Source organism: Salmo salar, chromosome 28, assembly GCF_965601325.2.
Source record: "Salmo salar chromosome 28, fSalSal1, whole genome shotgun sequence".
NCBI lineage: Eukaryota > Metazoa > Chordata > Actinopteri > Salmoniformes > Salmonidae > Salmo > Salmo salar.
In genome coordinates this window covers 4,634,642-4,660,677 of record NC_138318.1, presented here as the reverse complement: position 1 = coordinate 4,660,677, position 26,036 = coordinate 4,634,642, and the positions used below count along the sequence as shown (strand labels likewise).

The 26,036-nt window shown below is 42.4% G+C and overlaps 1 protein-coding gene across 1 annotated transcript in view; it reads left to right on the top strand.

Annotated features, from left to right (window-relative positions):
* The first annotated feature begins 4,080 nt into the window (after positions 1-4,080).
* LOC106589303 (ETS translocation variant 4) overlaps positions 4,081-26,036 on the top strand; it is a 39,477-nt gene continuing 17,521 nt past the window's right edge. Inside the window, exons 1-4 of the mRNA XM_014179095.3 lie at positions 4,081-4,320; positions 5,023-5,113; positions 5,352-5,399; positions 12,912-12,965. Coding sequence (XP_014034570.1) covers positions 4,264-4,320; positions 5,023-5,113; positions 5,352-5,399; positions 12,912-12,965 — 250 coding nt within the window. The 5' untranslated portion in view covers positions 4,081-4,263. The remainder of the gene's footprint in view (positions 4,321-5,022; positions 5,114-5,351; positions 5,400-12,911; positions 12,966-26,036) is intronic.

The window sequence follows — 26,036 nt, the reverse complement described above, 5'->3', positions numbered from 1 at the left end:
ATAGAGAACACACACACAGATAGACAGTACACACACTGATGAATACACACACACACACACACACACACACACACACACACACACACACACACACACACACACACACACACACACACACACACACACACACACACACACACACACACACACACACACACACACACACACACACACACACACCACACACACACACACACACACACACACAGCCGTTAAAGCTCATCTGTTGTTGTGGGGGAGGCAGGCTAAGCTAAGCCTGTCTGGGGTCTGTGTGAACTGCAGTGCCAGGCATTCCACAGGGTTGGCGGTGGGAAATCAATTTATGTGTTGCGGTCTAAGCCAGCAGCCAGTGACAATCCCATGCACCAGGCCCGAGCCAGGAGACATAAATCAGCCACTGCGCCAGCTCATGACTTACAAGCGTTCATATTAGAGAAAGTGCACCGCAAGTGACTCTCACTCCCTTCTATATTTGGGGCAAATCTGTTCACTATTCAGGTGTATTCATAACAGGACAATTGCCTGACTGACAGGCAGCGGCAGACACTGACAGAAACAGAACAACACAACTCTCAAGGATGAGGGTTCAAAACCCTGATTTGTATTTGTGTAGTGTCAACACCTATTAAATCTGACCTCTTGGCCTTAATAAACATAATTGGCTCTGGTTTATACTTGAGTTATTTTCAGATGAGCATTGTTTGCTGTTCAGGAGGATGGAGGAAGTCCTGAAATTAATGGAGACGCCATTGGCCCAGAGGAGTCAGGACATAGGGCAGGGCAGCCTGGATCCACATTTGGCAGCCTGGCACAAAAAGGATGTGCAATAAGTCCATGCCCAAATGTGTAGAGTGTATTTTTAGTTGCTATTTCACTGGAAACGTTTGTTTAGCACGCACGCACGCACGCACACACACACACACACACACACACACACACACACACACACACACACACACACACACACACACACACACACACACACACACACACACACACACACACACACACACACACACACACACACACACACACACACACACACACACAGAAAGACACGCACATACACTCCCTCTCTCACGCACACACACACACTCCGCCTGCACCTCTTTTCACACGGCAGCTGTTTGGACTGGGAATCATCTTCCAGTTGACATGGCATGTGAGAGCAAGCTGCTCTTCCTCGAACGCCCGTCCCTATTGCAAACAGCCAGGGCTGCCTGTCTTGTCTGGCCTCTGCCCACTGCCTGAGAGAGTATGTCCTGTTTGTTTTAATGGCCCAGAGATGCCCCCTCTATGGATGAGAAACATGGATGTCATGCACGGGTCAATGAAATGAATGGACATCCTCATGAGCGTTAATGTATTAGATTAAGCATTCTAAATGTAGCGTTATAAATGTGTCACTATTTGGGGGAATGAAGATTAAAGAATGAAAACTACATGGTTTATAAATCGTAAATGCTTAGTGTCAATTTAGGAATTCTGAACATAGAATTCATCGATATTATGGTTATTGTTACACAGTAACATAATACAATACTCTTTGAGATATGATCAAGGACAAAAGGATGCATATGGAGGTGGGGGGTAGGGTATCTCTTGAGCAGCACACATGGTCTGGTCTGGCATGGTCTGGTCTGGCATGGTCTGGTCTGGCATGGTCTGGTCTGGTCTGGCATGGTCTGGTCTGGCATGGTCTGGTCTGGCATGGTCTGGTCTGGTCTGGCATGGTCTGGTCTGGCATGGTCTGGTCTGGCATGGTCTGGTCTGGCATGGTCTGGTCTGGCATGGTCTGGTCTGGCATGGTCTGGTCTGGCATGGTTCGACTCTGGTATGGGAACTCATTAGATTCCCAGTGGGGGTAATGGTAGAGGGTCAATCTGTCCCACCATGGAGCCACCGACTCGACCCAGGGCAAGCTGTCTCGTAGACACAATAAAAACACGTAGCCTGGCACTGCTCAAATGAAGAAAAGATTTGGTTGAAAATAAGAATGATTTTCAATAAAAATAAGTAAAAATAATTGTTACACAAGCACATCATTTCAGGACATCATCAAAATCAAATCAAACTTTATTTGTCACATCCCCCGAATACAACAAGTGTAGACCTTACCGTGAAATGCTTACTTATCAATGTTGTATATCTCAATATGAGTGAGCATTTTATAAAATAGTGGTGTGGTTGTGTTCTCTTTTGTATTAAAACAGCATCCCTTCTATAGAAAGCTTTAAAGAGCCTCCTTTCGCTCTCTGTGGACTCTTCTTAACCCTGCTGACACATATCAGACTCAGACAAGCATACATGGCTATTAGTAAATGTTTTGGAAATTAGATAGACTATATGAGTACTTTCAAGATAATGAGACATCTCCATTAGTTTCAGAAATTAACTACCACTATAAGCCACAGAAAGCTTGTTTTTATACAACAACAAAAAATCCCCTTTTATTTTCATTTTAGAGTGCATGTGATAGAATTGAATTGAACTGAATTGAATATTTGTTTTAAATTGCATCATAAAACATAATAACACGATAGTGACATTTTCCTTCCAACTCAGTATGATGTTTTGTTTAAACGCAATCTGTGACATTTCATGTCATTTCTATTCAAAAGGTGTTCCAAATAGCTGACCTCTGACCCAGTCAGTGAACAAAGTCATTTCTAGTTGTACATTACATACTGTAAAACGTGTTATGTAGCCTAGTCATTAAAAGTGAGGAGAAGAAGTGTAAGAAGGTAAACAAATGAACTTATTTGACAGTGTCTGGGCAGGAGGGACATTCAAGCTAGGGCAGGTTTTTATGAATGGAAGTTTTTTCCCAACTTTACCTTTCTCTCTTTTTGTGAATGAAAAACAACAGGAAAATCTAGTATAAAGGCTCTCTGAGTCCCATGCTCTGATTGGCTGCCACTCCTCTAACTCCACCCATGGTTGCTAGGGACCTGGACAGTCTCATAGCCGATTGGTTCAAAGAGGGAACCTAGTTTTCATTCATAAATCAGGTCATTCATTAGGACAAAAGTAGAAATTCAACCCCTTGAAAGAGGAAATCCACCAATCGCCAAGTCATTTGGCCGAGCAAGCGTCTGAAAGCAAGTCTATGTAGTCCAAATCAACACTCAAGTCTGGAAAATAATTGACAACACCCTTGTTTTTTGGGGGGCATTTCCGACCCAAGCTGATAACAGACGCATTAAGCGTTTAGTTTGATTATAGTTGACTTTCTTATAAGCAAGAGTTATTTAGTTGCCCTGTAGCCTGTACAGTCGAGACGCGACATTTGTTAATTGTCACATTATCCACAGTTCCATTTCCTCTCGCGTCGTTCGTGTAAATATAAAGTATAAGCTACTTTTTTTTTAAAGAAAAGCCTATTTTTATAAGTGCATGGTGCTATAAAAACACAATTTATTGGTTTGCCTGTCGATTTTACAAATGAAAATTCAACATTATTAGGTAACGCTTCATTTGGATAGTCCATCTGTAGATGCTCTACAGACTTTCTACATACTATCAGTAACATTCCAACTAACTATCTACTAACCCTAACCCTAGCTCTGACCATAACCTTAACCTTTATACTAACCCTTATTCCAAACCTAACCCTAACCGTAACCTTAGCAAGCAGTTGCTCATCAACAGATAGGTTGTTGATAGTATGATCCAGACTATCCAAATAAAGTGTGACCCATTATTATTTCCATAAATCCTATATAAGCCATTTATAAACAACAAATAACATTTTATAACTATAAGAGCAAAGAAGAGGCACATTGCATAGGCTTACTTGTTGAGAGAATTTTTTTGCGGTATCTGACGACTGTGCGAGATCTATCACGAACCAGCAGTAAAGGGTTTTGTCTGGAAGGGATACAGCTTTTGTAAAAATATATATATATTTTTTCGTAGCTGGTTTAGGAGAATTTACCCAGCAGGTTAGGAGAATTGGGTCAAGGTTATGAAAAGGCTTAGGGTTAGCTAAAATGCCCCCTCCCCCAAAAATAACACTTTCGATGGCAATTTGACAAAGTTGTATTACATCTAGAGATGGCCGTTGTAAAGGGGGCAGCAGCTCCCTGAGTAATAGCTCGCCATCGCTACCCTTTGCGTTTTATGTGAATGGAGCTCATTATGTATGCAGCTTTCTCGCAGCTCCATTCACAACTATCGCTCCTCTTGTCCCTCTTCCCTCTCTCCCTGCAGGCTGCGTGGATCTCATTCAACTCAGCCTAAATGACCACAAACGGTTAACGGATGGATTATAAAATGGATGGATATTTGGACCAGCAAGTGCCTTACACTTTAGCAAATGTACGTATGGATAAAGTAATGTATTTGTAAATCCTGTGCTCAGTTTTTAGGACTTGCTACCGGGCTTTCTCTCTGATCGCCCTTTGCATGAGATTTGTCTGAAGCAATTGTGTGCGCGAAGAAAACTATTTTCATTCGCTTCTAAACTATCAAAAGTTCTGCACAATTGTTTTACCACATAAACTAAACGAAAGCATTTATTTTACACTGTTCATTAACACATTGCTTGTCTCTAGACAGGACATGTTAACAGTGTCACCTAGCAAATGGGTTAACAATTTGAGAGGGCAAATGGAACGATAGAGAGCGTTTGTGTTGCAACACTGTTGCAGTTGACCGTGAAAAGCTACGTTGGTTTTCTGTTGTGGTTTGTATTGATAATAGGTTATATGACAGTAATTCTCAATGGTATTTGAAGGGACAATATTTGTTCAGTCTGGAATGATAACAAAAAAAGAAAAACACTGAAAGTGTTAATAATTAGGATACTACTACTAATAAAAAGAATAGGAGAATACTAGCCTTTTAATATCCTTTTTATAATGTAACGTGATTATTTTAGTATTGATTTCCATATTGAGTAATTAACTTAACCAATTAGTGACAGTGGGAATGTTCTAGGTAGCCTATGACATCAAAGGTAGGCTACATGTCATGTTTGAGTGTATTTCCCACTTCTGTAATATTTCTGATGCTTTGCAGAAGTCACAAGGAAATGGGCCCCTAAATAGACTGTTGATGGCTGCAAAAAGGAAATACATGGACACGGAATTACCCCCTCAGGAATCTGAAGGTAAAGTTAGAACTCCAAAGGAAGCTCTCAATGACCCCTTTACGTGACACAAGTTTACCTCGTCAATGGTCTGCTTACCAAAGCATCGTACCGATTTATGGCTTCTATTTATGGATTGATAAATATGACTTAACTTGCCTAAACTTGAACTAGCCGACATGACCAGACCATCTTGTGAGCAATGCTCTTTGATCTTGTCGTTCTGTGGTAATGATGTCGTTTTTTCTTCCTCTTTCAGACCTCTTTCAGGATTTAAGCCAACTTCAGGAGACATGGCTCACAGAAGGTGAGACTGCCTGCAGCATTTACTTAAATTCGTTTTTTTGATTAATTGCTATGTTTCAGTGTGAGTGGCAATGATAAATCATAGCAACAGAGACTAGGGAAAGGTCAACAATATTTTAATATGTTAGATAGTATGTTTAAATATGCATTTGATCTGTTGAACATTAGTGATATTGATACCCTGGAGGACCAGCCTTGGTCAGACATATGAATATGTAAATGATCCATTACAAAAGGAGTCTATTGATATAGTTGTGAGTGTGTTTGATCTCAATTTCTCAGTTGATGACTGCTAGGTTGATGAGAACACATACCACCACGAAGCAGCAATGGCTTCAAACAACTCTTGGTCATGATCGAGGTCTTTTCTCCAGAAGTATATTTATACAAGTATTTATTAAATCCCTACAGACTTATTAATAAAGAGTGTGACTGAAAGAATGTACAGTATGATAATTACAATTAATTTGACTATTAGTCATGTGCAGGGGCACAACTTTGGTTTTAGAAGTGGGGGGGGACGGTTTTTTTATGAGTTACATTTTTTCTAAATTATCTAGTCGAATAAACACTCCAGTCGGATAAAATAAGCACTGTTGCCTCGTTTTGAATCACATGCCAATGCTAAAACTGGGTGAGACAAAAATGCAATTCCAGAATGTGGGGGGGGGGACCCATCCCCGGTGAAAGTTTCACCCCAGGTCATCTGTACCAAATATTTAGTTGACATCAGGAAAGGCCTATTTTACTTTACTGCGGTGGTATTCAAACTTTTTCAGCACAATTGTTCTACCAGAATTTTTGGGGACACCATTTTTTTCACAGGAATTTCTCGCAACCCCACCCCACCCAAATCTAATGACACAACCTTAAAATCGGTAAATTTCTTTTTAATTGCATTTTCATCTCTTATCAAAATGAAAAGAAACCAATAAATACTCAATAAAATTATGTTTTTAAAATGATCTTTTTGAAAAACGTTTGTATATTGTTCCCATTCAATAATCTGTACTCTTAATGTTTTGTTCTCCAAAAAATATAAATAAAATATTATTTACCCACTAGGGGTCGTAACCCTGACTTTGAATACCACCGCTTTAGTGAGTGTTAGACACACAATGCACAGGGCGGAGTAGCAAAACGTAGTTTCAGTAAAAATGTAGGCAAACGTAAAAACGTAGGAGGTAAAACAAGGACCTTTTCACTTTAAGAGGTGAAGAAAGTCTCAGGGAGTTAAAACATTATGTTGCAATACACATGGTCATTAGTGATATGTTACGACAGAAACATTTCCTTGGTGAACATAGACAGGACATGATGAGCTGTAAACATTCCCTATTTTGGCCATGTTGGCATGTAGTGTCCTTGCGTGCCAAATAAGCCCAGCCAATGCAAACAAACAGCATGTTAGGCCCGTGTCACTAAAAGCACATAGCGATGAAATGGACCCAGGCAGGCATCAGCAATTGTCAGCAGTGTGGAGTTTAAAGGTACAATATGACGTGCGCTTTAAAGAAGCAATTATATGTTAGGACGGGACAACAACACTAAGGAATGACTCACGCATGTTTGGTAATGTTTGGTAAATCTGGGCCCCAGAAGTGAAAGGGCAATATGTAACACTTAAACAACCTCTAAACAAGAAATGAAACCTGCTACAAAATGCCTGCCATCTTGAACCAGCCAACTGATATCCTGTGATTTGTAGCAGACCTGGGTCAAATATACATGTATGTCAAATGCTTTCAAATACTTGAGCTTCGGTTGATTTTCTTTGCATAATGGAGCCAATAGAAAAGTCCCAAAAGTGCAAACTCCAAGCTGAATCAAGTGCACCTCAAATCCTTTCAGACCCGAGACTGGTTTACAGTATGTACATAACAAAACAACCAGATAACTTATGTAACATTCTTTTGTTTGGCTCGAGAGGGTATCTTATTGCCTTAATTGAAAAGCAAAAAGTGAATGTCCATACGTACATGTACATGTAGGAGTCTTGAATTGCCAGTGCTGTGTTCATTGTAAAATAGTAGTGATTACATGGGAGATGCTTCCAGACTGTTGTTGTGAGGAAAGGGGATTTCTAAAGTTATGCATTTTTTGCATGACTATCCCTAGACACAGCTTATCTGCTTATCTTGAAGTAACCATTTTTTCATGGTAGAGGACAGTTCACAGTAGCATCCTTAGTATTGACCATGAGTCACACAAGACCAAAATCTATAACCAGATCCTGTGAGAAGTCAAGTATTATCGACACAAACTACTTTAAGGAAGTTGTTGTGGATGCTTGAGTTGAGCTATACCTTTTTCACACTACTGAGCAGAGCTGTACTGTATTGGCCTGGTTAGGCATCCACCATAATTGCTGGAACTGTGCTGGAAAGGTCAATGTGAAAAGAAAATACCCGAGCCAACACAGTACAGTTCGGGTCGGCACGCTAGCGTGAAAAGGGTTCAAGTCATTGAAATGGGCCTCCCTCTTATGACAAATGATAGTTTATGATGCCCAGCAAACAATGCTTTCTTTGTATCTCGGCCTCGGCACCTTTTCTCATGCAGCGTTAAACTGGCAAGTTCACACCACCACGCTCCACAGACAAAGACAGAGCCAACACCAATAAAAGGGACAACAATGAGAACCACCCCAAAGTCTGATCCCTTTGATGGACATTTTATTTGTATTTAGTCAGCCATAAAGGTAACATCCATAGCAGAGCAGTAGATATGGGGTTCTGTTGTACTGCATCAACAGATTGCCAAGAGGAGGACTTGCTGGGCAGTAGAGAGAATTAAAAACCCAAGCTGCCTGGGTGGAAGTCAGTGGCGTAACTATCAATGTGTTATTTAACCCTAAATAGTAGCTTGTTTTTGAGCTGTTCTGGCAGAACTCTTCAGTCCTGTTGCATTAATTAGAGGCCTATCATTGTGACTGATTGTGGTTGCAAGGGATTCACCCGCATTGTAAAAACTCAATAGCTGGAGGGAGTTTTCTGCTAGAGAGTGTGGAAGAAATAAAGGAGACAGGAAGGTTACGAGGGAGAGAGAGAGAGTGTTCAGGAGCTTGTCACATCTTGTCATTGGCGTTTATGACAGAGTTCTATGCTCCTCCCAGGATCTCCCATTGAGGGAAAAAAAAGTAATTCAAGGTGCCTGAAAAAAAAAAGGAAATTTGTCTGCGCTCATATAAACACATTTTCTGTCTTGTGCTGACTTGCATCTCAAAGCCTTTGACGAGGTGTTCCTGGAAGCAAATCGGATACACACACGCGCACGCGTTCACGCACACACACACACACACACACACTCTCTCCCTCTGTCTCCCTAAGCACAGGGTTGTGCTCTTGTCTACGAGCCAGTCGCACTGACGCTCAGATATCCTTAATGTTTTCTTTCTTCTCTTCCTTTTTCTTAGCTAGATCCAACGTGTTCCATTTTAGACACGTTGAAACTGGTGGAAATGATTTATTGTTTGATCTGGTGGACTAAATATTGGCCTCTGCTCTTTCTCATAAAGCAGCTTTATCCTTCTCCTTAGGGCAAAAGTTAAAAGGGGGTAATAGTATTACCGTATAGGAACAGGACGCAGCATTATATAAGAAATCAATGTCATTTATCTGAACATGCTCCAAGACGCCATCATCCGGTTTCCTCCTCACAGGAAGCGGGGCAGAAATACGTGAAAGTGGATTTGAATTTCTTATTTCCTCTTTTCGCTCCGTTTTCCCTGCTTTGCTTTGTGGTCTGTTAGCTGAAGTGAGAGAGGGGGCCTTTTGGCTAGGTTTGGTTCTTTAACTTGGCTGGGTGATGTCACAGGCGCTGGCACTTACTAACTTTCTCTTTGTGGGTTCTATGAAGTTGCCCTTGGTCTGTGTTTGAAGAAAAAAGGGTTCTATGAAGTTGCCCATGCTCTGTCTAAGGAAAAAAGCTAAGTGTTAAGTAAATTTGGTTATGCCAAATTTGAGTTTCAATTTGAAAGACTTTTTAAATGTTAGTAAATGAAACTTTCGATTTGGTTTCCTATAATACTATACAATTTCACTTTCCATATTCTCATTATTTTAAACCATTTTAGAGTGGACAGGGGACATGTGCTTCCCATGTGGTGGCATTTTGTTTTCGTTCGTAACCATCAACTTTTCCTAAGAATTGACGTGTACCATTATGTAAGTGCAAGACCAAAGCAATTAAAAGGCTTATGAAAAAGCAGGAACCTTTCAAATTGGACTCATGCCTGTTGTAAAGGTTTCTAGACCTGGCTGCAGACGAGGTTTAGGCCATTCAGCCACGGGTAGCGAATCAGATGCCAGTGTGCTCATGGCTCACTGGGTAAATTTGACCTTTTCACCCTTTGGGGCATTGGCAGTCCACTAATCTGGACTTCCTAACCTGTTTGTGTGATTCAAAGTCCAGTGCTTGGGAGGACAATTGATATCGGAAATATATTTGGATCTGAGCATCTTAGCAAACAGAAAAGTACAATACTATCAAGCTCTGTTGCACCCGTACATAATGGGCTGGTTTTGTAAAACGACTGCGAAAATTCAGTCAGATATGGCCTAGATGGTAGGATAGGGTTAATTTGACTATAACGTCAATAATAAGATTGTAAATTAAACTGACTGCAAGTTAAAATCAAGTATGAATACATTAATATTTATTTCACCAGGTCCAGTGTTTCTATAAATGTTGAATATTTTTGATGTTTTTATGATTGAATTATTCAACAAAACATCACTCATTCATGCTAGTGGCCTTGTGACCAAGATCTAAATAGTGCTAACCTAAACCTGCCCTCAGCTCCCCCTACTTCTCTCTCAGTTCCTCGTCCTCCTACCGCCTCTAGCTTGACCTTAAGAACAATTTCTCAAAGGCTTCAAAGCAGGTGACGAATTCCAGAACACTTCACTAGCCCGCAGAGCATCTAGATTGACCAAGAATGTCCTCTAGCTCCACTAAATGGGTGTAAGACTGACAGAAGACATCTGATTTCCTTCCTTGTTTAAAAAGCCTGTTTAGTCTGTCTGTGCTCTGTGATGGAAAGTACACAGACACAAGTAAACAACATGCACACATTTTACATGCCACTGACGTCTTGTCACAATTCACATCAATGAGGGCAAAACATATCTCTGTGGATATTTGGCCAGGATTTACAAAGAGAATACGATTCCAACTGAATGTCTTGAAATGGGATCCGCGGGTGGAGGAAAGGAAGGCAGCTCCACCTCTGTACTGATCCATTAATCACCACTTTGGTTCGATAGCTAGTCTGCGTGAGTGACAGTAACCCTGTCTCCACTGTAAGTGCACCTCTTAAGGTCTTAAATCACCCTGTGCTGCCATCGTTAGGCCTCATGTCAGAGCCAGTGGCATGTGTTCATGGATGCCAAGGGAAGTCAGCCCCCCCCCCCAATAAAGTAATAATAATTTATCTTTCTTAATTTTCCTTCAATTTGCAAGAGGCTGACTATCTCACCGGAGAAAGCATCCGAGCGAGCGAAACAGCACTCCTCTGTCTCTGTATGTGTAAGGCATCTATCTGATCCTGTCTGGTCAAAAGAGCATACATTATTGCCACCCGTAGCATTGAATGCAAAGGAAGCCAGCGAGCATTTGGCCACCCTTGATCATTTCTTAAATAAAATAATAGCCAATCACGGTGGAGTTGAACTGAGTGAGCTCAACTGTGAATGGTCCTAGCGCACCAAAAAAAAAATGGTGAAAGGAAGCCAGTTTGGATTTGGCTTCCCTCAAATCACATCACATCGAGAGCAATACATCATTGACAGAAACAACTTGAATTGTTGCGTCTGGTGGCTAGCTACTTAGCTAGCTAAAATTGTCCCTCTCCTAAATTAGCCATGGATGGTGATAGGGATTTGGACTTGTGGTTTTACTTCATTCTCCCAGTGGCCAATGATTATAACAGCAAATCTGATCCAACCATAAATTCATACATTGTGCCCCTGGCCTGAGAGGATGGAAGTTCAATATGTAGCTAGATGTAGAAGTAAATGTTTACTAGCTAACATTGCCCATAAAAAGGAAGTTAGGCTTGCTAGCGAGCAAGCATTTTAGGCAGGTAGCCCAGGACAACAAAAAATAAAATTTTGTACTGTATGACAGAATCATAGACCGTTTCGTCAACATGAAAGAGAGGAGGATGGCATTGGCATTTCTCTACAAATAGGGTGAGTCAACATGTTTTCTCTACTTGCACACACACACACACACACACACACACAGAAATCATAACCATGGACAGCCACATCTTATTTAGCTTAAGTTGATTGGACTAGACTGTTTTTGGTATCTTTTAGTTGTCAATGTATTAGACTAAGCATAGATGATTTGATGATGTTGAAATGTTGAAGTTGAAATGGTGCTGGAATAGTGGAGGCGGCTCTTATTTTCTTTGCAACTTGCTGTAACTCTCCGTGGTTCTAAATCAATAGTTGTTTAGTAGTCCAAATTTTTTTGGAAACGTTAACTTTCTTGACCATGTTGTAGGTCATGTAACTGTTTGTTACATGCAATATGCTTTGTGGACTTCACCGGGCAGAGTTTGCTCTCCGGTTTTGTGATGAAACAAAGGTGTGGTTGAATTTATTCTGCCAACATGTCTTCTTATTGTTATATATCACTGTAGCGAGGCATGTGAACTAACAGGTTATAGAGCAAACAACACAATTATCATAACACATAGGTTGTAATATGGCTTTATTTTCTGGCTTGGCTTCGCCAGTTATTTTACCCACGCACCGCTACTGGTCAGGGCATCGTCCTTCATACCAAAATAAGTTATCAAGAAGGGACCCAGAGTTTTTCCTGGTCAGGTCATGAGGTCAGGAAAAACTCCTGACACTAATTGAGGTCAGAACAAAAATTAGACACAGTCAATAATCATAGTAACGATGCTTGACTGCGGTCAAGGCATAACTGAGGTTAAAGCCTTCCAAGGCGCAGCTCAAAAGGCTACCGAATAAATCAGTGTTTGTGCCATCAAGACGTTAAATGCCACATGAAATGAGGAGAGCGAGGTAGCATGTAGCTGTGACTGAGTCCAACAGCTAAGCTTCATTCCCCCCTTGACTATGTGGTATTGATCTGTCGCTCATAGAAAAGTGCTGGCACACTGGAAAGTGTGGAAGTGAAGGTTGCTTGGCTAGACCCAGGCACTGACTCAGGTTTCATGGCCAAGGAAAGAGTCTGACGAGGCCCAGCACCATGACCGCCAAGGACCATGGGCAGGTTGAGCTGAGCTTCCACACTGGCAAGGCTGTTGGACAGCATGAAGCAATAAGACTGTCTCAGTTAATGGAGAGATGTAGCTAGCATCAGGCAGGCTAAGCGCGCATGCTAACGTAGTGCTCACTCACCTAGAAAGACTAGCATAGCAGGCTAGCATAGTGCTCACTCTCTCTAGATAAATTGACAGACCACCAAGGCTAGCTACATTATGCTCAACCCATGACATGACTAACGGTTTCTCTTTCTTTTCTGATTTCAGCTCAAGTTCCTGACAGTGATGAGCAGTTTGTTCCTGATTTCCACTCCGAAAACTGTAAGAAAAAAATGCATGTGTCACTGCTAAGAATTCTGTGTGTGTGCATGAGGGAGAGAGAGAGAAACTTAGATACGGGGTCAGCGTTGGTTTGTTAAACTGTTAAACAAGGCTTGGGCAGAGCTACTGTACTTGTCAAAGTTACGGTAATCTTTGCCTGGGAAACAAAGCATTTCCAAGACACATACTTAATACGACCTACTCATCATGGGTGAATTTGGATGCTACTATTGTCCTCCTCCATCCATTTGCATAGTTAGGAAAGCTGAATGGATCGGACCAGGAAACCAGTAAAAGATCATTCAGAGTCCAGGTACAAAGATTCCCTTTTGTGTATGTCTGAGGTGTAAGAGGGGAAAGCAAATTCCTGTACAACACAACTGCGTGGCCAATATTTGAATGGGTGTTTCCCTTTTTGTTGTGTGTCTAGACAATGGTGATTCAGGATCTGTAGGGGAGTGTGCACTTTACAAACAGCGTCCTCCATGCCCTTTTCATTTAAAGCCATTCATAGAGTTAGGCCCTTTTTACATTGACGAAAGTTGGAGATTCTCATGAGGAGATTCTCGAGAGGTATCGAAATAAATCCTGAGAATATATACTTATTAATAATGGAATTTAAAGCTGCGAATTGCTCACGTCTCGACCGCTAGCTACCTTCAGGGGTAGCGCACAAGCAGGGCAGTGTAAACAGAATTGTCTCATTGAGTCCAGCACCTCTACAGTAAAAATCGTAATAGCAGAACAATGTTTTTGGAACAGCTGAAATGCATAGACATTTTCCTTATATTTGAGACTTGTTTTATTGAGTTTTTACCTGAAATTGCAGTAACAGCCTGTTACATTCTACATTTGTAGCCGTAGCTTTAAGAAAAGTAATCTCAACAGTGTCTCCCCCCCCCCCCCCCCCCCTTGCTTGGCTGCCCTGCACTGAGCCACTTCCAGGCAAGAAGCCATTTGATCTAGCTATGCAAGCAAGACCTGATCAGCTCCCCAGGAAATGATCAATGTTTTTAGTTGCAATTTGTGTTTACCTAATTATAATGACTTCCATGATGTTGATCAAATGAAGCCTGTTCTAAGGCAGGGGTATTCAACCAGGGGTCCTGCAGGGGGTCCGCAAAAAAAATTACAAAAATGTTTTTATGAATATCGAAAGCAACAACAGAATAAACAAATGTAGAATTACATACATACAGCAGAAAAGGAGAATATCTTCTTTCTAATGATGTCAACTTTTTTTCTTAACTCCTAATATTGAGCAAATTACACAGCGTTTCTACTGTCTTTGGTATTACACTTACTGGAATATCTGACATAGGCTTTGAAAAACCACCCACGAACATGCTACCACTGCGGCAAGTGCCACTGGCTGCTGGTAAACTTTCAACACATGGCCAAATTTTTGTTTAACCAGCTAAACAGCTGCTCTTAGCAAAAACGGGTTTGGAGTTACCTTTCTAGCTAATAGTCTATGTTAAAGTTTACACTTCCTCTTCCAATTATAATGTGGGGAGGTCAGAACAATGAAAATATATTTACCAAATCTATTCATTTTAAAATGTTGATTACCTCTCTCCTTGTCATTATCATTCTCACCTGATGATAAGACAAGACGTGAAAATGATTTTTTTGCAAACATATGATGGGGGTCCCTGGGTCGCGGGTTTGCCTGGGGTGGGGGGTTCCCTGGGCAAGAGAAGGTTGAAGGCCCCAGTTTTAAGGTAACTTTAATACGCTGATATTGTAATGTAGAACTAAGAGCTAGCAATCTAGCTATGGTTCAACATTCAGATAACTGGCTAACGTTAGTAGCTAGCCATTATGATGTAGATAGCTAATGAGAATACAGAAATTATCTTGTTTAGCTTGCTTCCTAGCAAGCTCTATACTATACTATGAATGACACTGTATGATAATGTTACTGTATTTTATATTCGTATGAGACAGGTAAACGTTCATGTTTGATATGCTAACGTTACTAGCTAGTGGTAGCTTAGCTAACTGTGCTATTGTCTTACATGCTAGGTACATTTAATGTGTGTACGAACAAGAAAATAAACCCTTTAATTGTCTGCACATACTTGTGAATTGTTGCATTATTCAAGAGTGTAATATGCTCGGGTTGCATTATTGAAGAGTGTAATATGCTAGAGTTGCATTATTTAAGAGTGTAGCTAATATGTTTTAACTAAATGAAGAATGGCTAGCATCGTTGAATAGTTTGCATGCTTACTGGCTAGTGTCTACTGTGATATTTACGGTAAATTTGGAGCTATAAAGCAAGAATGTCACATTGCCAGTCACGACGAAAGGTAAAGCAAGGATGTAATATAAATTGAAAAATCTAAATACACTACATAGCCAGAAATATGTGGACACCTGCTCTTCGAACATCTCATTCCAAAATCATGGGCATTAATGTGCTAACACATTAACATCCCCTTTCTGCTATAACAGTCTCCACTCTTCTGGGAAGCCTTTCCACTAGATGTTGGAACATTGTTGCAGGGACTTGCTTCCATTCAGCCACAAGAGCATTAGTGAGGTCGGGCACTGATGTTGGGCGATTAGGCCTGGCTCGCTGTCGGCATTCCAATTCATCCCAAAGGTATTTGATGGGGTGAAGGTCAGGGCTCAGTGCAGGCCAGTCAAGTCCTTCCACACCGATCTCAACAAAATAGTTCTGTATGGACCTCGATTTGTGCACGGGGGCATTGTCATGCTGAAACAGGAAAGGGCCTTCCCCAAACTGTTGCCACAAAGTTGGATGCACAGAATCATCTAGAATGGCTTTGTATGCTGTAGAGTTTCCCTCTACTGGAACTAAGAGGCCTAACCCAGACCATGAAAAAGAGCCCCAGACCATTATTCCTCCTCCACCAAACTTTAGTTGGCACTATGCATTTAACCACTTTGCGGCTGAGCCGTTGTTGCTCCTAGATGTTTCCAATTCACAATAACAGCATTTACTGTTGACCGGGGCAGCTCTTTCAGGGCAGAAATTTAACTAACTGACTTGTTGGAAATGTGGCATCCTATGACTGTGCCACGTTGAAAGTCACTGAGCTCTTCAGTATGGACCATACTACTGCCAATGTTTGTCTATGGAAATTGTATGGCTGTGTGATGTTATACACCTATCAGGACCGGGTGTGGCTGAAATAGCCAAATCCACTGATTTGAAGGGGTGTCCACATCTTTTTGGCCATGTAGTGTATCTTCACCAGTCCGCTCCTCAGACTCTCTTCCAATTTTCGTCAATCTGAATAGGCCCTTATGGGTGAGTCCGTTCAAAATGATGACGAATAGGACATTGGTATATTTAACAGCAAATTTGATGCAGAATTAACATTGCAATTTCAATGGATAAAGTCTCAATTAAACATGTTTTGAGCATAATTTGAACGTGAAAATAAGTCAGAAGTTTTATAGTGTGAAACTTAGCAACAGATTTCCCCCTGGCCCTGCTCAAAACCCATTAGCCCCAGTGACACATGCCCAGTGAAACATATTGTTCCTGTCTGTGGGGCAACAATGAGGAGGAGGAAGTGGCGATGAACCCTAGGGCACGCAAGGGTCATGTCTACTTAACCCTAGGCTAACCCAGCCAATCACTGCCATGGTTGACCCTGGTATGATCTGTAGGGTCATTGGGGCTTCACTTTGACAGGCAGCTCACTTATATGCAGTAGTCTGAGCAGAGACGGGTTCAGGTTGACAGACAGCGCTCCTGCTAGCTCCTGCTGTTCGTACTCAATGGCCAGAACACTCTTTTGGGCTTCTCTATTCAACATGATGTGATGGGAAGCTCCAAGTAGACAGGCTGCCATTGACACAAAGATATTCTTCTATGTGTTTGTGGTTGTGACTGGTAGCGAGTCTATTGAAGCCCCCTGCGGGTTAAATGAAAGCCTTGTCTGTTCCCATACCCGGTTATGCATTATTCCATCAAACTCATCACTCTTCAGCCTTGTAATATAGTTCTAAACAGGTGAGTCAGATGTTATGGTATCTCAGAGTACAGGGCGCAATGCTGGCAAACAAAGTCTTAACATTTTTTGGAGGCCGTATTGAAAAGGCGCCACAGCAAATCAAAAGTTGTTTTTCTGAGTCAGGTTGTTACCTGTATGGGTGGGGAAGATAGAGGGAAAGAGAGCGAGAATGACAGAGAGAGCGAAAACGAGAGAGCGAGAGGGATGGAGAGAGTAAAAACAGAGCGCCAGGCTTTGGGACACTGGAATGCTAGATGAAGGAGATGGGAGGAGGGGGGGACAATAAGTTATTGTGCAATACCTGCACATCTGGTAAATCTATCTGTTCCCTTTCTCCCTCAATAACAGATAACAAGCATGCTCTGTCTGCAGAGTTCCACCGAGGGAAGGTTATGTAAACACATGTCCTTTACCTCTGACTTATACTGTGTATTTGATGGAAATTGACCTTCAAGCTTTAACACAATACACATGTGTTCCTCAACATATGATTCACTGAATACCGTTATGAAGTAAAGTGAATTATAAAGTCAGGGATGACTTTCAGCTCGTGATAGCTAAAAGGGAGGGGAGTTGTTGACTTTATGGGGGTTTGACAAATCCCCCTATCTGATCTGTAATGAGGCTGTTGAATACTGACAGACCAATTTGTTTTCAATGTATCTGGCTGCAGGGAGGGAACTCAGTCGAACGTCAATCAAATCTTCCGCACACTGAATGTTTACTTAGTTTCTACTTTTTAAGGTTTTTAGAATTGTCTAAGAGAGAATAAATAAGCCATTGATAAATGTGTTGTTACTGAAATACAAATTGTGTGGCAAGCAAGAGTTCTTTGGGTTCCGTTAGATGGAGAGCAGCCCAACAGACACATCCCATTCATACATTTTCTCCTGAGTGTAAGAGGAAGCGTGTCTCCCCCCCCTCCCCATTCATAAAAAAAGTGCTACAGTACTACGTTACCCCCTTTGTGACCCCCCCCTCTACAAGTGGATTCTCTGACCCCTCCCTCTTCCTGCCTCTGTACAAACTAAGCCAAGTTTTAAATCTGGACACCCCTAACTACCCCCCTCCTTCTCTCTCTCTCCTTTCCTCCCTTCTACCCTCTCTCTTTCTCTTCACATTGAGTGTTCCAAGATGTGAGCTGATCCAGTCATTTCGGAGCTGTGTGGGCCGATTGTTTAGTTTTGGGCCTTGTAGTAATTATATAGGAAGTTGTGGCTGTAGATGCCGTTCCAGTCTTTTAGAGAGAAAAGGGGAAACAGAGAGAGAGAACGGAAAGAGACAGAAAGAGATAGGGAGTGCAGTTGAGTACGAACGCTCACAGCAGTTTGTCTCTTCGGTAGGAAGCATTCTGCCTCGACATTCATTTTCAACCTTCTCGCTTGTTTGTGTTGTTGTGTTCCCCTGCTCACTCATTTGTTCAGAGCTGGCCCAATCAGTCCCCATTTGGTGCAGAGGGAGAGTAAATTGGTGAGCCTCTCCCTCTGCTCTCTCTCCACTCAAACGAAAAGAAATATGCAGCCCAGTGTTCTCAACTTTCCAAAATACAGCTGCTATGCAACACGTCTGCAAAAACATCCAGGTGACTGCCAGATATGCATGGATACCATTCGCCCTGGGAGGACGATTCCTCTTCAATGTGTATGCGTCCATGCGTGCGTGTGGTTATATGAGTGAATAGGTCATTTCTCTCTACAAACACACATGCATCCTGCCCACCTACACATGGTACGCACACACACATACACACTCTGCACACACTTCAGCCCCACAGTTTTATGAATGGGCTGGTTGTGAGAGACTGGCTGAAGCAGCACATTGGGTCAAGGAGAGGGAATCTCAATTCATGAATTGGAGGGCCGTTATTCTACTACTAACACTACAAAAAGAGGGAGAACAATTGAAATGCTTTATCTCTTTCCATTTGGTTTCTGCTAATGTAATCCTTCAGTTACACATTTTTTACAAAGGACTTAAATATATTTTCCAAAAAGTGTTTTATGTCTTCTCAATGTAGGGATTTGAAAGAATCAATAGTTGTTTTCTCTCTTAAAATGCACACACTAACATAATACTTTTGCCACATAATACTCAATAAAAACGGGCTTCTATGGATGTAGTAAACGTTGATTCAGACCTGCAGACCAGGGACTGTATATGTAGAGATTTGAGCCAGCTCTAACGTAGTGTTAGCTCAACCTTCTGAATGGGCAGTAGTGTGATTTTTATTACAGAAGAGGGGGGGTGCATGTACGGGGAGAGAAAGGGGGGCTCGAGGAACGGCTGTGCTTTGACGTTCTCCGCAGCTGGAATGTCTTCTCTTTCTAAGGTGAGAGCAGGGGAGAACAAGGGGGAATAGATACAGACAGGGATGAGGCCTAAAAATAACAGGCCAGTTAGTTCCACGTTAAGCAATAATACATGACCGACGAGAAACAAGGAGAGCACGTCAGCAAACCACGCATGGCATCACAAAATAGCACCAGCGTTAATTGGTGATGCCATAGTTTTTGCCAAGACAGGCATCTAGGGCTATCCCACTATTTTCTCTTCTTGACTGAGTCAGTCATAGCTGGGTCCTGTTCAATAGGTAGAAAACGTTTTGAAAAGAAGTGAAACTGGGACCTGTAGCTGAACTTAAGAACACCAATAAGAACAAAGATCTTCTCTGTTTTTCTCCGGTGTGACTTACTAAATGACCCTGGTTTGCTCATTGTTTACAACCGACACGTGACTTTAAGACGGGATGGTTGATGGCTGAGGCTGTGGTCTTGCTATAGTGACTTGCTGACAGAGGACAGGACGTGTGTGTGGAGTGAACCTAGTAGAGCTGTATTGATCCTAAAGATTCCCCAGACGGGGGAGGAAGAGAGGGAGGCGGAGGGATAGATGAAAGGATAAAGTGTGGATAAATCAGGAAAGGAGCGAGAGAGAGGAAGAGAGATAGAGGGAGAAATAGAGAGATTGAAGGGAGCGATAGGGCGAGAGGACCTGTGGATGTGGCATGTGCTCTGATAATTACGGGGAGGTGTCCGGCCAGGCTTTCTACTAGGACTTGATGGGAACAGTGCAGCACGTGTCATCTATCTCCAGTCAAGATAAGCCTGGTCTGCCCCCATATCTCCTCCCCTCTCTCCCTCCCTCATCCCATCCCTCCCTCACTTCAGCACTAGATGGATATCAGCCAGGTCAGTGGGAGCTCATTATATCATTTCAGTAATGGCAGGGGGGGCGGGAATCGATTGGCACATTAAACATTAAGAGGGGGCAGCTATATTGGGGACTGAGGGATCGAGAGTGAAGAGTCAATATTGTGCCACATTAATCACACCCCTTGCTTTCTGCGATTGAACGTCCCACTCGCTGCCCATGTCCTGGGATGGGGATGTATTGTATCGTGTCCACTAAACAGCAATGGGGGAGAAAGATTTATAGACGGTCAATGGCCATTCATAAAATACCACCGCCAAGCACTGGGGATGAAATGGACAATGGATGAAGTGTGATTCATCTAAATGTATAAAGAGATACAGGTCATGTTTTTTGTCAATAGGAAGGCAATGGCCAACTTTGATTCAACTTAGATTTCAGTGCAGCCGCATAAACTTTGATTTTGTATCACTGTACCTGTTGTTATTTACCATGCTTTTCTCCACAAAACGTCCTGTGTCAGTGCTAATCGATATTAGGTCCATTCATCGAGATGAGGCGAAGTAGGGTCGGGATCATTCAGGTGGAAGAGCTGCCTTTTCTAAACCCTGTGTCCATTCCTCCTCGTCTTGACCACAGGATGGACATGACAGTCACATGCGCACACACATTCTGATTGACGGTAACGTCTCTTCACTAGCTACTCCTGAACTGTTCTAGCTTCTCATGCAGGTCATACATACAGTCATATTGTCCTAAGGCTATGTACAGTATGCTACAGTCATTGGCAGATGACATCATTTCATATTTCATATTTCATTCATATTTCATATTAAGCACACGGGATATGAAAAGGGAATTTCCACAGTCAAAAAAGTCAACCTGACAAAATGTTTCAAGGATCTAGAAGTAAGAAGTGAAACTCGGATGATAGAACGTGTGACACTCCATACTCTGGTCACATGTACTGAGTTTCATTCAAGTCCGCCACATCCTCTTACCCAACGCAACATCAAGCTACACCTAATAATATGAAACCAAAATACATCGAACTCTTCCGTTTATCTTAAAGCGTCTTGATATCTCTCACATAGTTCATCGGTTTTGAAGCAACAAGGCCAAAGGGAGATAAAGGGACTTGTCACATCGCTTTACCTTCGAATTGCTTCCTGTTGATACTACAGTACTGTCTATCTATCGTGTCAGGCTCATTTGGCAGGTATCTGACAACAATGCTTTAAATATTCAAGGAAGTCAAGTCGTAAAAACAATATCCGATCAGAAAGGGGGACGCGTAAATCAGATAGGAGAAATTAATAGTTAAATGGACAAAGCGTTGGCTTTTAAAGATGCCGAGTTGTCAGTTCGCCCATCATTCTCTCTGCTCTGTCTGATTGTGCATTGACCTGAGAAGCACACATGTTCAGCACATGTTTCCATGTGCCAGTGGAGTAGCTGCTGGATTGTCTCTCTAGTCTCAATGATGTGGAACACATTGAATCGTCGTCGTTGACTCGCCATCCCACTGCATTTTCCACTGATACACTATTACACTGAACAAAAATATGAACTCAACATGTAAAGTGTTGGTCCCATGTTTCATGAGCTGAAATAAAAGATCCCAGAAATGTTCCATACGCACAAATTTCTCTCAAATTTTGTGCACAAATTTGTTTACATCCCTGTTAGTGAGCATTTCTCCTTTGCCAAGATAATCCATCCACCTGACCGGTGTGGTGGCAATCAAAAAGCTGATTAAACAACATGATCATTACACAGATGCACCTTGTTCTGGGGACAATAACAGGCCAATCTGAAATGTGCAGTTTTGTCACACCACACAATGAGACAGATGTTTCAAGTTTTGAGGGAGAGTGCAATTGGCATGCTGACCGCAGGAATGTCCACCAGAGCTGTTGCCAGAAAACGGAATGTTGATTTCTCTACCATAAGCCGCTTCCAATGTTGTTTTAGAGAATTTGCCAGTACGTCCAACCGGTCTCACAACCGCAGACCACGTGTATGGCGTCGTATGGGCGAGAGGTTTGGTGATGTCAGCATTGTGAACAGAGTGCCCCATGGTGGTGGTGGGGTCATAGTATGGGCAGTCATAAGCTACGGACAATGAACACAATTGCATCTTATCGATGGCAATTTGAATGCTCAGAGATACCGTGAATAGATCCTGAGGCCCATTGTCGTGCTATTCATCCTCTGCCATCACCACATGTTTCAGCTTGATAATGCACAGCCCCATGTTGCAAGGATCTGTACACAATTCCTGGAAGCTGAAAATGTCCAAGTTCTTCCATTGCCTGCACACTCACCAGACCTATTGAGCATGTTTGGGATGCTTTGGATTGATGTGTACAACAGTATGTTCCACTTCCCGCCAATATCCACCAACTTCGCACAGCCATTGAAGAGGAGTGGGACAACAATCCACAGGCCACAATCAACAGCCTGATCAACTCTATGCGAAATAAATGTGTTGCACTGAATGAGGCAAATGGTAGTCACACCAGATATGACTGGTTTTCTGATCCACGACCCAATTTGTTTTCAAAAAATTGTTAGCTAAAATAGCTAATTGAGTGACTTCCAGTGACTGACAATGCTGACTGCTGATGCACAACCAAATTTCGAACTTGCACCTTGTGTATTCTACTATTCTGACTCTCAACAGTAAGCTGAGACCCTGACTGAGTTTTGAGTGGGCCCCCTAGCGGCCTGGGGACCTAAGCGACCGCTTATGTCGCTTATGCCTGGAACCGGACCTGAACCAGAATGATAAGTTACTGGGAAGCTCACTGGCTGGCTGGCGGGTACAGAAGCTGTCACGGCCTGCAGACTTCCAGAGATTTCCCATCCCAGAGATAAACACCCCAATGTAAAGTTCTCCAGATCCTCTCTCACTGAGTTCAGGTTTAAATTCCCCTAGAGGAGAACCTTTAATGGTAGGAAATGCTCTGTATAAAATAAACAGAGAAGTTTACAGGGGAGGGGGGTTTCCTACCTGGCATTCAGTCCTGGCTGCCACTTGTTTGATCATTGTCATTAGCTACCAAGCTATGATTGGAATCCTGAACAAACTGAAGATCACAAGAGGATTGTGAGACGAGATAGATACCCTATTTCTTTTATTCTTTCTTGATACTTTACGTTTTCAACTTTAAGTCTCTTGATGACGCAACACTCTGAATCCTGAATTCCTCTTTGCGTTACACAATGTAGTAGCATGGCTATGACAAGGTATTTCTTTAGCACTTCCTGTCTTAAGCTTCAGCGGAATGTCCCATTTCAGACGAGCTTCTGGCGGAGTTCCTACTAGTACCCCCATGTGTTCCAGCTGAGGACCCTTTTGTGTGGGCGGGGGGGGGGAGTGTTGAAGGGGTTGGAGGTCTCCGGTCCTGACATTTTGTTTGTGGTGGGTGTTGACTGAATAGTGGCCCCCTTCCATAATAATCCTGTCACTTCCTGAAGCACTCAACCATGACCATCACCTTTCACCCTGCATCCTCCCCCAAAGCTTCCCATTTACATATGTCAAGTCCTCCTGCCCCTCTCTCCACCCCCCATCCCCAACCTGGGTCATCCTGCCTATAGGGGTGATCAGAATGGGAGTGAATGGTGAGACACCAGAGAAAGCATAAATCAAAAGATTGGGGAAAAAAACTAATCAGAAAGAGGAGCAAACACAAGATGAAAAACATTCAACTTTCATCACAAGAAGAATACTTTCCACATGCCCTATAGCCCTACTCCGTTTATTTTGTGGGGAGAATAAGACAAGCGCATCAGCAGTAAACGTCTCTAAAGTTACCGACCCCTACCTAATGATGTTGAGATGTTAGGATGTGTTCACATATACGGTCCCCCCCCCAACATCCATTCCAAATATTAAGAGAGGACACACGCATCCCCTCTCTGCTTTAACACTGGGTACCTTATGTGTACAGTATCTGTCCAGAAAGATCTAAACACTTCTCTAGGCCATTATACAGTACATTATGTTTAAGTTCACCACACCCCCTTAGAAAAAAACTCTTTGAAGTAAAATATGAGGATCTTGGAGAAAAAGTGATGCAACTACTAACAGAGCTGTAGAGAGAGAAACCAGAGCCTGTAAACTGGGGTCAAATGTCCCAAAATGAAACCAACAAGGAAGGGCAATGCTGTCCAAACTGTTTATATGACTGCTACCACTTTAGAAACTTTGGGGGCAAATTTGATATAATTTGAACTGGATTAACCTCAATAATATACATTTTTTCCAAGATTTGTAAAACCGTCATTTGTTAAACCGTTTTGAAACCGTACATTTTAGGAATCAACCTTTTTCTATTTGAAATAAATCATCGTTTTTCTGCCGTGTCATTCATTTAAGATACTCTTTGAAGAGGTAGAGTTTCAGAAGTTTTCTGAAAATGGGCAGGGTGTCACGTTCTGACCCTTGTAAGATGTCATTTTCTATAGTAGAGTAGGTCAGGATGTGACAGGGGGTGTTTTTGGGTGGTTTTCTTGTTATCTGTTTCTGTTGTTTTTCTCGGTTTCTATTTCAATGTTGGGGTTGTTGGGATGATCTCCAATTAGAGGCAGCCGGTTCTCGTTGTCTCTAATTGGAGATCATATTTATGTAGGGGTTTTTTCCATTTGTGTTTGTGGGTTGTTCATTTTTGAGTAGTGTTACTTTCTCTGCGTCACGGTTTGTTGTTTTGTTGTTACAAGTATTTTGGTGTGTTGCAAACGTTTCACGGAATAAATAAATATGTGGAACTACAACCATGCAGCATGTTGGTCCGATCCTTTGAACAGCCGTAACACAGGGACTCTGCTGGCCCAGCTTCAGGGGGAAGCTGGTGCCACCATTGCGGTGCCAGGCCAGAGAAGATATCAAATGCAACTGAAACAATTCATATGCTCACATTTTGGGATATTTCTATAAGCATCAAGGGATGTAGACTAATCCAATGTCTCCCATCCTTTGATCCTGGGCTTGATCAATAATTTGATTCATTAGGGCTTCGTTAACGGGGAAGTCTGCCAACTTCTGCTAATTGAGGAAGCGTGCCAGACAACAACAGCAGCAATCACACACACTCACAGCCATCCCGTGCTCATTTACAAGAGTAATTAATATTGTAGACCCTGACAGACAAATCTCCACCAATTCACTATTGAACAGTGCTGTGCTTCATTCTCAAACAGCGACCCATGCTCTTGGCTCAGTGCTGTTCAGAGCAGTATGCAGGTTTTGAAATTAAACATGTGCTGAGGCTGTCCCCAGAAGCGGGGCCACATCAAAAGGCTATATGTCTGCCAATCATATTAGCTGCTCCACTTGGGCTGCATTGTGACTGGACTTGTTTACAGTACACACTACACACCATGATTGTTTGCCGTTCATGATTGTGGCACAAAGTGAGAGGGTCAATATGTGAGACAAACACATCCCACACTCTCATAGACGTATTCGAAAGTCAGTCAGTCATGTGCCACCCTGGGTATTAAGAGAAGTGAAGAGAGCAGAGGGATTTGGAGGGCTGCAATCTTAATGTGTCTGTGTGGCAAATCTGGGTAAATACTTTCTGATCCTTTCTGATCACACTCTAAAGCCAACACTTCCTCACCTGCCCGGGTTTGTCAAGTAGGGGGAGACTAAAATAATAGGATTCCCTCTGTTCTACAAGCTGTCTGTCTGTCTGTCTGTCTGTCTGTCTGTCTGTCTGTCTGTCTGTCTGTCTGTCTGTCTCGTCTGTCTGTCTGTCTGTCTGTCTGTCTGTCTGTCTGTCTGTCTGTCTGCCTGCCTGCCTGCCTGCCTGCCTGCCTGCCTGCCTGCCTGTCTTTCTGTTGCTTTCTCCCTCTCTTTCTCAGTCTCTTTCATTCTGTCTACATTTCTCCCCGATTGTCTCTTTCTTTTGGCCTC